The sequence below is a fragment of the Nematolebias whitei genome, chromosome 17, assembly GCF_014905685.2.
Source record: "Nematolebias whitei isolate Nwh7 chromosome 17, NemWhi1, whole genome shotgun sequence".
NCBI classification, from domain to species: Eukaryota; Metazoa; Chordata; class Actinopteri; order Cyprinodontiformes; family Rivulidae; genus Nematolebias; species Nematolebias whitei.
In genome coordinates, this window is record NC_056514.1 from 41360680 (window position 1) to 41372051 (window position 11372).

At 43.4% G+C, this 11372-nt stretch overlaps 1 protein-coding gene across 2 annotated transcripts in view; it reads left to right on the top strand.

Annotated features, from left to right (window-relative positions):
• Nucleotides 1-4201, top strand: part of LOC119424225 (hepatic leukemia factor-like) — a 9090-nt gene extending 4889 nt beyond the window's left edge. The window contains exons 2-6 of one of the 2 annotated variants that reach the window (XM_037691708.1): nt 1264-1540; nt 2078-2127; nt 2997-3016; nt 3586-3792; nt 3915-4201. In XM_037691708.1, coding sequence (XP_037547636.1) covers nt 1264-1540; nt 2078-2127; nt 2997-3016; nt 3586-3792; nt 3915-4118 — 758 coding nt within the window. In that variant the 3' untranslated portion in view covers nt 4119-4201. Of the gene's footprint in view, nt 1-1263; nt 1548-2077; nt 2128-2996; nt 3017-3528; nt 3793-3914 lie in introns of both variants that reach the window. The other variant, XM_037691707.1, reaches the window with a different exon arrangement.
• The last annotated feature ends 7171 nt before the right edge of the window (nt 4202-11372 follow it).

Here is an 11372-nt window from a genome sequence, read left to right on the forward strand (position 1 = left end):
ATAGAAAGTACACATTGACTATAGAAAGTACACCTGGACTATAGAAATTACACATTAACTATATAAAGTACACCTGGACTATAGAAAGTACACATGGACTATAGAAAGTACACATTGACTATAGAAAGTACACCTGGACTATAGAAAGTACACATTGACTATAGAAAGTTCACCTGGACTATTGAAAGTACACAAAGACTATAGAAAGTACACATGGACTATAGAAAGTACACATAGACTATAGAAAGTACACCTGGACTATAGAAAGTACACCTGGACTATATAAAGTACACAGGAACTATAGAAAATACATATGGACTATAGAAAGTACACTTGGACCATAGAAAGTACACCTGGACTATAGAAAGTACATCTCGACTATAGAAAGTACACAGGAACTATAGAAAATACATATGGACTATAGGAAGTGCACCTGGACTATAATAGGAAGTGCACCTGGACTATAGAAACCACACCTGGACCTGTCATTCTGTGTCTGTTTCTACTTCCTGTCCTCTCAGACCCAGCTGGTGGAAGCAGATGTCCACTCGTCCTGATCCTGGTTCTACTGGAGGTTTCTTCCTGTTATTGGGAGTTTTTTCTTCCCACTGTCTCCTCTGTTCTTGCTCAGGATGAGAGACTGATGAAGTGAAGATTCAACACAATCTGCTGCTTCCTCAGCCAGAGAACTTTTACTCATTGTCCAGATAAAAGTTTTATGAGCTCAATCAGATAAAAACAAAATTGTTTACATCGTGTCATATGGACCAGTTTCTTTAAGTATTTGGTTGACAGGCCGCAGACTGATGAAGTCCTCTGGATGGGGATGAAACGTTTCCTCAGTTAAAGAAACTGGTCCAGATAACATGATTTAACTATTTTTGTTTTTACTGATTGTCTTTTATAAAGTCTGTGAATGTTTCTGTTCAGTGTCCTGAGACAACTTCTGTTGGAACTTGGAGATACAAAATAAAATGAATTGAAATTCAACCTTTATTTCTACAGGTTAGTCCCATTGAGCCTCAGGGACTCATTTACAAGAGAGACCTGATTTTAACAAAGAATGATGACAACAATGAATAACAACAACAATAGACAATCATAATAAAAATTGAATTTAACCTGAAACCTCAGAGGGACATTTCCGTCCTTCTGTCCTTGTTTAACCCTGAAGGGACAGTCCAGATTGTCTTCATGGAGCAGACTCCATCAAAGGTTTGGTTCTGACTGAAACTTGTTCTTCATCTTCCTCTTCCTCTGCAGTGTTCAGCAAAGAGCAGGAGAAGAAGAACCTTGAGGAGCACAGCACCCCCCAGTCCGCCTTCCTGGGCCCCACCCTGTGGGACAAGACCCTGTCCTATGACGGGGACACCTTCCAACTGGAGTACATGGACCTGGAGGAGTTTCTGTCCGAGAATGGAATCTCCTCCAGTCTGTCCCAGCACCAAGCACATGCCCCACCCCACATCCTGCCACAAGCTCCGCCCACACCAAAGCAAACAGTGGTGGCCCTCAGGTGCCACGCTTCCTCGTCCCCTCAGCAGATGGTGGGCTTCTCAAGCCGCTTCCACAGCAGCTCTGCAGGTACCAAACCTTCACGTCTGCTTCTGTGAACTGTCCTGACAGAACCACCAGAGGTCTGGTCCAGACGGAAGCTGTGCTCTGTGGTTCTGCAGGTTCTGCTCCTCTCAGGCAGTGTGTGTGTTTTCATTCATTCAACCTTTATTTCTACAGGTTAATCCCATTGAGCCCCGGGGACTCATTTACAAGAGAGACTTGAATTTAACAAAGAACGATGACAACAGTAGACAACAACAACAACAATCATAAAGGATGCGTACAAATTGAAAAGAACAAGTGAAAATAAAATGGTATTAAAAAGAAAATGTAACAAAAAACAGCTAGATTGTAAGGTCGTGTTAGCAAAACGTAGTCTAGGAAACATGGACGTGAGAGCTGAGCCCCCCAGCCTACTTCTGTCCAGGACGCCATGTATTTAGAACAACACACACACACACACACACACACACACACACGGTGTGTCTGATCCAGATGTGTCTTATCTAGGTGTGTCTAGTCCAGGTGTTTCTAGTCCAGGTGTTTCTGGTCCATGTGTTTCTAGTCCAGGTGTGTCTAGTCCAGGTGTGTCTGGTTCAGGAGTGTCTGGTTCATGTGTGTCCGACTACCAGCGGTGCTCCGCTCCATCAGACCAGGTGTACCAGTGTGGTTACCATGGTAACAGAGTGTTGTTTGTTGAACAGTGACCTGAGATGAAACTGAAGATGGACTCTGAGGAGACCTGTTGGTTTCCGCCAACCAGCTGTAATCTGCTGCTCCAATCAGAACAGAGAAACTTAATCTTTAGAATAATCTGACACGTCTCTGAGACAGAACCTGGACTGGGTTTCAGCTCAAACAGCTGATCCGTGGTTCTGTGAGGTCTGAGCTGAGGTCCAAACAGGACCATTCTCATCCGATGTCCTCTCTGTCAGCAGATGTTCTGCTAACAGAACCAGAGCTGACCCACAGCTTGATGTTTCTGTTCTTCTTAAGTCATGGAAGAAGATTCAAGTCAAGAACAGAAAAGTAACGAGTCACAAAGATTCTTTAAAGGTTCCTCAGATGGGTCTGAGTCTGAGAGAACCCTCAGAGGGTCCATTGTCATCACAGCTGCTGGTTCTGACTGAAACACAAACAGACGCAACAGAAACCCAAAGAACCCAAAGGCACGAGCCTCCCCGGTCCCATTGCAGCAGATGGGTTTCTGGTCTCCATGGGAACCTTCAGGATCCAGGAGACGGAGCGGATCAGTTCCTCAGGAACGGGTCAGAGTCACGTTTACGGCGCCACACATGTAACTCCACAACAACCCTCGCTGAGCTTTGGTCTGCTCCGATGTCCTCAGAACCGTCCTGGGTCCTCCGTCCTGAAGGTTCAGGAACAAGAACCAGAGGGAGTCTCTGCAGATCCACAGGAGCTCAGTGAGAATGACTGAGTCAGAGGAGGAGTCTATCCGGTCAGGAAGCCTCATTTTGGAGGTTTTCTGAGTCTGTCCCTCAGGGAGGAGGTCCCGGGACAGACCCAGAACTCTTTGAGGGGTTTATAGATTCTCTCTGGTCTGGGGACACCTTGGGGTCCTCCAGGAGGGGCTGGAGAGGCTCTGGTTAAAGGGAAGCTTGAGCTTCTCTCCTGGACCTGCTGTTGCAGCAGATGAACGTTAGAGCACGGAGAAGTTTTAGTTCCTGGTTCTGAATCCAGTCCTTGAATCTGTAGGAGTTTCAGCCGAACTCCGCAGCCAGACCAGCCTAATAAAGAGTTAATAAACAGTTAATAAAGAGGTAATAAGATGGTTATAAGCACTCTATAGACATTAATAAACAGGTTCAAGTTCTGCTGGACCCCTCAGTCCTGTGGTCCACCTTCATCATCCGTCGTCTTCATCTTTTATCAAAAACAAACAGGAATTGAACAAAAATATTAAATTTACCTGAAAAACAAAGTTTTTTTCTGCTTCTGATCAAATGTGAGTCTGCAGCAGTGGTAGGACCACCTAACCATTACTCCCTGTCCTCTGCAGGCCTCCAGGACTCCAGGAACACGCCCAGCCCCACCGACCCAAACTCCGTCCATGTCCCCGTCAGCTACGAGCCCGACCCAGCGGACCTGGCTCTGTCCAGCGTTCCGGGCCAGGAGATCTTTGATCCACGCAAACACAAGTTCTCCGCCGAGGAGCTGAAGCCGCAACCGATGATCAAGAAAGCCCGGAAGGTCTTCATCTCCGAGGACCTGAAGGTAACTTGGAGCTGGTGTCGTGGGTTGGGGTTTGGTTCTGCCAGGTTCTCATGTGGCTCTCTGGTTAACAAGCATGATGTCTTTAAATGATTCTGGTTCCGGTTTGTTTTCCTCTCGAGCAGGACGATAAGTACTGGGCTCGCCGCAGGAAGAACAACATGGCTGCCAAGCGGTCCCGCGACGCTCGCCGGCTCAAGGAGAACCAGATCGCCATCCGAGCCGCCTTCCTGGAGAAGGAGAACTTTGCTCTGAGACAGGAAGTGGCCTCCCTGAGGAAAGAGCTCGGGCGCACCAAGAACGTCCTCGCCAAATATGAGTCTCTGTGAGGAAGACCACAATGAAGACCTCGAGTCTTTACACACCAGCAGTCCTGGCTTCACTCGGTCCCCAGTCCCGGGGCTCGACTCGCAGCAGTTGAACACATCATCCATGAAGCAGGGAGTAGTTTGTTTTATTTTGTTTAGGCATCAACTTCCTGCTCTCAGGTCTCCATGGCAACAGTTAACCTGCTGCGAGTCCAGTCTCTGAACAAACAAGGACATCCTGATGTCCCCAGTTGGTCCTGTGAGTCCTCCTTCTCATCTTCATCATGTCCCAGACTCCGCCCTTGGCAGGTGTGCTCCCATCTGTACACACCCACCTCCTGACCACGCCTTCTGTCGCGTTCCTATTGGTCGATTTAATTTATTTATTATTCTTCTGTTTGTCAGTTTGTCGAACTGTGTCTGACGTTTCTGTAAAATGAAATATTTTTAAAAAACTAATTTTATTCATAAATTAAGCTCCTGGCTCACCAAAAGGTTTTTCTACATGCCTGAAAACGTTCAAAGGTGTAGAAAAGCCTTCAAGTTAGCTTTAAATCCAGGCGGGAGGGCGAGTCCGTCCTCTGTCACGAACAGAACCTGTTGGTTCTGTCTTTAATCTCAGATCAGAACCTCATGGTTCAAACGAGTCTTCACTCAGGGTCAGAACCGTAGACTTTGTTCAGAACATTCAGTTGTAAAGTTTCCATTCTGTCTTTAATGTTTGATTCATGACCGTAACAACAAGCCAATCACAACGTTTCACGCTGAAAGTTGCAGCAAACAAGTTCGTGTTTTGTCTTTTCAAGATATTTTTTAACTAAACTCCTTCTGGACAACAGAGAAGGAAAACACTTCAAAAATGTTGGAATAAAATTTTTATGATAAACTGTGCAAACCAAAATTTTCTTTACCTCTGCCCAATGTTCCCGCCTCTCTTTTGGGATAAAACAAAACCCCACCCCTTTTTGGGTGTAAACTATTTACTTTGGGTGTAAATGGAAATACTGAAGCGTTTGACTTGATTAATATGCAAACATTTGGAGCTAACAGCTTATTTCTAAATAAAAAATATATTTCCCATCATCGTTGGTTTAGCTCTGCTGTGGACAGGATCTGAAGACAATGTAAATGTCGGGGGTGGACTAGATTTTTTATTGCCATTAAGAAAATTAATTAATTTTTCTCCTTAAACTGAATCAGAAGACTCAACTGAACTAAACTATCCTCTGGGTTCTGTTCAGCAGTAACCTTGGTAGGAACCTCCTGTAATGTACTTTTCTGACACCAGGGGGTGGAGTCAGATCTGTCCTGAGGGTTTGACCTGAACCATCTCACCTCCAGCATCTTGTATGAACACAGATTTCTATTTCTGATCATTTTTCAGGACATTGTGCTCAGCTTTGGGTTCTCAGTAATCAGATGAAGGGATTTTTAGACCGAGCGGGAACCTTTAGTCACTTTTTAAGGAAATGTGCAGCGATGATGTGACAGCTTGTGTCCTCCGTCATGTTTTTCATAAGGTCATGTGATAACAGGTTTAACAGAGGTGTTGACAAATGACTGAGCTGAGGATTTTCCATGGTTTTTACCAGTTGTTCAGTTTGACTTCACCTCTTGGTTCTGTTTCAGTAGAACCTCTGACCTAGTTCTGTGATGACTTTAGGACAAAAGTCCCAGTTTACTCCCCAAACAACCAAATTGGTTTGTGTATTTGATGGTCCATGTTCAGATCTGGTCATGAAATAATGAGAACAAGTGCTAAATGAAACCAGGGTTATATCCGAGCCAAAATTAGTTGTCTCGTTAAACACAAGTATATATAGTCAGAATATACAGTATATACCATATATCCATCCATCCATCCATCCATCCATCCATCCATTATCTTCCGCTTGTTCCAAAATGCTGGTAAAGATTCTCAGTCATCCAGATCATGGTAAATCCAAAAAAGTTAAAAATGAAACAACTGGACTTTATTTGTATCCTTCTCGTCCAAAGACAAGACGCGAAACGTCGCTTTGCTTGTTCTGGACTCAGGTCTCAGGGCAGCAGCTTGAGCAGGGAGGTCCAGACATCTCTCTCCACAGCCACCTCTTCCAGCTCTTCTGGGAAGACACCAAGGTGTTCCCAGGATAACTGAGAGACTATGTCTCTCAGTTATCCTGGGCCTTCCCTGGGGTCTCCTCCCATTTGGACATGCTTGGAGCACCTTCCTAGGGAGGCTCTCAAGGAGCATCCTAACCAGAGTTCATGACCAGAGGTGAGGGGAGGAACGTATATATATATATATATATATATATATATACAGATTAATGTACTGTATATACAGTATATTAATATATACATACTGGTATATATGTATACATCATACATATATATACATCCGAACAGAACCTATGAAAATCGTGCTGCTGTTGTTCCGTGTATTGTTTTGCATCATTAGTGACTGGTGTATATCTTAGATCTTTAGTGTACCGTTGGGCGTTCCTTTAGCGTATATCTTACTTTATATCTTAGATCCTTATTTACCGTTTCTTTTTACACTTTATATTTTTGTTATTGTTCGATGTAACTGGGACTCTGTGTACATAATTTGGTTCCACCTCATGTACCTCATGTGATGCAAATGACAATGAAGAACGTTGAATCCTTATGTATTTGTCTTTTGTGTAGGATTGAAGCGGGCAGCTGATAACCTGGTTGGTGTGAGTTTATTGTTTGTCAGCATAAATGGAGGGAAGGACCGGTTGCACAATAACAAACAAGGAAAACACAAGTTACATTAACAAGAGTTCATCGTCAAAGTCAAAAGACAACTGTTACAGAATTTTTGGACAAAGGATATGAATGTTTTTGTATTGTGGCTGAGAACATCTGTCCCAGCGAGCACGAGAACGTGCTGCTCTGCCGTCTCCCAAAACGCTCTCTTATCTCAGACAGGAGGCCGAGTCTCCCTGACGCCCATCAACCATACCTGCAGGCTCTTGTGAGTTGGGACAGCAGCTGCATGAGCATCAAGGAACACCACTGATCTCCACTGAACTCTTAATGTTATAAAAGTCATCAGAAGTTTCAGGCTCCATTCTGCAACTGGGTACGCACACAAGCGTATCTACGTACCAGTATGTGACCTGTCCTGAATGCAGCCCGTGCGAGTAAAGCCAGTAAAAGTTCCTCACCTGCCAGGAACTGTGCATCTTTTGAGTAAACAACGTTAGCGAATGAGAACTTTTCCAAACAACATTAATGTTAATGTTAATGTCATTTTAATGTTTTCTTGCTTAAGTAAGCAAGAAAACATTAAAGTGACTTTTAAAATTAGAAACGGAGACAAGAGAGGTGAGACCCAACGTGTTCTGAAGCAGATTCCAGTCAGCTGGAGCTGCAGAGGCAAAGTGAGATTTGGTCTCACTGTTACAGTTGTGAAGTCCACCGAGGTGGGCACGGTCCCTCCTCCATGACCAAACCACACAGTTCCAGTTTTCTTGGCATTTAAGACACAATGAAGTTAATAAAGGTCTGCAGGATTTCAAGCAAACTTCAAGCAAGAGACTTCACCTCCTCATCTGGAGCAGAACCAAAGCAGATCAAATAGTCATCAGCATATAAATGAAACCACACCCAAACTGTACTTTTACTAAAGTCATTGGGGGTTGATGGTGTAGAGAAGTTTTTTCAGTGCATTTTTTTCTGCTTTAATCCCTGGGATTATTTAATCTCTGGTATCATTTAATCTTGTGCATCTTTTTCCTTCTTTGTCGGTCAGGCAGAAGTTTTACGGTGAGTCCCTCTCAGACTTCTTCCTCATGTTCTGAACTTGTTTTCTAATTTTCTGAGACACCAAACTGGTTTTTCAATTTGTAAGCCATAATCATCAAATTACAAGAAATTAAGGCTTGAAATATTCCTCTCTGTGTGTAATGTCTTAAATGAGTTTCACTTTCTGAAAGGATTGACAACAAAAGTGAAACTTTTTCACGACATTCTAATTTTTCAGATGCAAATGAACAAACTAAAGCTGAATGAGTGCCATTGAGTGACACACAGGATGTGCTTGGTTGTAAAAAAGCAGGAACCTCCAAACATTTTCTATATTTATACTTTTTTTTGTCTTAAATTTAATTCAAGGTGTCTTTAAAAAGGTCTTAAAAAGTCTTAAATTTGTCTCGCTGAAACCTGCAGAGCCCCTGGTACAGCTGTGCGCCTGCTTTCTGTTCATTCATCACTTCCTGTTTATTTTAACAGGCTGACAGTTAATCTGGACGTAGAACCTGGTTCCTGCAGTTCTTACCTTCTTTAAAGCCTCACTGATGACTGGATGTTGAAGCGTTCAGTTACAGATTGATGATGATGATGTCCAACTGTGTGGACACTTTGGACTCCATTTGGACCCTTTGAAATATGCATGGACATACTCTCATAAAATGTGTCCAGAATAATCATTTTTGGTGCCAAATGTGAACTAAAGGAAAAACTTGATGCTGCAGCCTCGTATAATCTTCCATTCCATCCCTCCATGTGCAGCAACGTAGAAGAACAATTGAAAAATAATTTGAGAACAAAAATCTGATTTTTGTGTTTCAACTTCAACAACTACACTTTAGTTAGTTACAATGTTTATGACAAAACTCCCGAGAGTTACCGTTACAGAGACCACTTAGAATTTACTCCAAGAACAGCATTTAAATTAATTTGGTTAATTTTATTCAGGCATTTCGTGGGTCACCATGTAAAATTGTGAGGTGTTTGTTGTTTAAAAGGTTTGGTTTGTTTCCATCTTCCTGCTCGTGTCCACCACCTGCCGTCTCTCCTGTACAGTCCGAATAATAAAAAATAAACCAACAAACTTTACATCTCAACTTTTATTATCAAACAGATTTTTGTTTATTGTGAAAAAACTGTCTTTGAACACAGAGTTAGAGTTCATATTTTCATTTGCCAGAAGATAATGTGTAAAAACTAAAAACTGTAATTCCTCCTCTGACCACCAGGAGCAGCAGAGCTCCACTCACCTCACCTGAAGCTCCTGTTTGTAAAAACAGAAAACTAGTTTGTCTGGTTTATGTTTGAGAAAGAACATACTTTAGTTAATTAGTTTAATTAGTTTTAAACTGCAGCAACAAAACATGAAACTTTTTAAACCCTTGGGATGAATTTATCAACACTTCTTCACTTTCTGTCATCACCTGAAAACAAACCTAAACTACATTTTGTTTTGCAAGTTTTATTAAATAAACTGATTCTGATCCAGAAATGACTGAAAGTAAAACTTCAGAGCTTCAGTCCGTCTGGTGAGCTGGAGAACAACATATCATCATCTGACCAACGTGACCTCTGAGTCCCTGCTGTTTTTCATAAAATCTCCTCAGTAAATTAAAGTTTGTCATTTTTAGGACCTGGTTTTAGACTGAACAGGACAACTGGTCGTCCAACTCTTGGACAAATGAATGTTTGACCTCTGAAGTGGTTTTTGGCTTACACTGAACCCCTGATGGTTCTGAACCCCTCAGTTCTGGTCTGGTCTTCAGGGCAGGAACATCTCTCTGAGTGACTTTCAGACGTTCAGCCTGAAAACCACCAAACCTGTGAGATCTGAAGCTTATGTAACCCCCTCCCCCCAGACAGAACCAAACATGAAGTCCTAATACTCTGTGCTGCTCAGATTATAATCCCTGACATGAAATATGAAATGTGGGGGGAGGGGGGCAGTCACTGGTGGCTCGCTCAGTTGGCCTGGCTGTTGTAAATTTATGTAAGAGGATTTGTTTCTGCGCTGGTGGCACGGCTTCTGTAAAGACTTTGGGTTGGGTCATATGTCAGAGAAGGTCGGGAGCTGGATGGAGACTTTTAGGTGGAGGAAAACCAGGAGACCAGGATGGAAGACCTGAAGAGTTCTCAGACGTTTTAAAGGTTTAAATGGAACAAAAACATAAAACTGATGTTAAAATGTGGTGATTTTATTCTGATGAGACGCAATCCATCCTCCAGATTAAATGGAGCTGAAATGGATTTATGACATTTATTGTCTCTAAACATACAGACGTCCTCTGGTTCTGGACTCAGGACTTGGGGGCAGCAGAAGGATCAGGGAGGTCCAGACTTCTCTTTCCACAGCCACCTCTTCTGGAGGACTCCAAGGTGTTCCCAGACCAGCTGAGAGACATAGTCTCTCCAGCTTGTCCTGGGTCTTCCTTGGGGTCTCTTCTCAGTTGGACATGTCCAGAACACCTCCCTAAGGAGGAGTCCAGGGAGCATCCTTACCAGATGTCTGATCCACTTCAACTGGTACTTCTGGATGTGGAGGAGCGGCAGCTTTACTCAGAGTCTCTCCTTGAGAACTGAACTTCTCACCTTCTCTCTAAGGGAGAGTCCAGCTACCCTGCAGAGAGGACTCATTTAGACCTCTTGGATCCAGGATGTGGTTCTTTCAGTCTCTAGCCAGAGTTTAGGACCACTGGTGAGGGTAAGAACATAGACTGGTAAACTGAGAGCTTCTCTTTGCAGCTCTGCTCCTTCTTCACCACAATGGACCAGTACAGAGTCCACAGTACTGTGGAAGCTGCACTGATCCGTCTTGTTAATCTCACGCTCTGATCTTCTCTCACTGAGAATCAAACACTGAGATACTTGAACTCCTCCACTTGAAGCAGATCCTCACCCCCACAAAACATCTGTTGGTGAGCATGAAGACAGTAACTCTGTGGTGTCCATCGCCACAATGTTGATCAATAGATCGTCAACCATCTTCGTCCAAATGGAGGCTCCATCTTGGACTGGGAGCTCCATAGTTTGATCATGCTCCCAGAGATGGTTCAGATGTTCCACCAGTTTTGGGATCAGGATGATTTGAAGACTAGATTACGCCCTTGGACTAGCTGGCTGTGGCTGGACCTCCTCAGGTTTTCCATGAATGTTATTGAATGAAATGATCCACCGTCTGGACGTGACAACATGACTGATGTTTTCACTGTTTTGAGTCAACATCATCTCCATCCTGTGGACCCTGTAGTTACAGTAAACTTTAAAGACAAAGCAGCTCTTTACAAACCTCATGTTCTCCTGGAAGACCTCAGCCTGATAGCCCCAAAGACCAGACCCTTAGAACCAGAACCTGAAACTAAACATGCTTCATGATGATGTATGTTCTGGAAGTTCTGGATCAAGTAGTGACTGGTCCAATCCGTGGACTAACCTGAGCCAAAGAAATCAAAAGAATTATCTGGTCACTACATTCAAACAGAAACTCGCAGAGGCCTCCTCCATGTTTTCTACCCC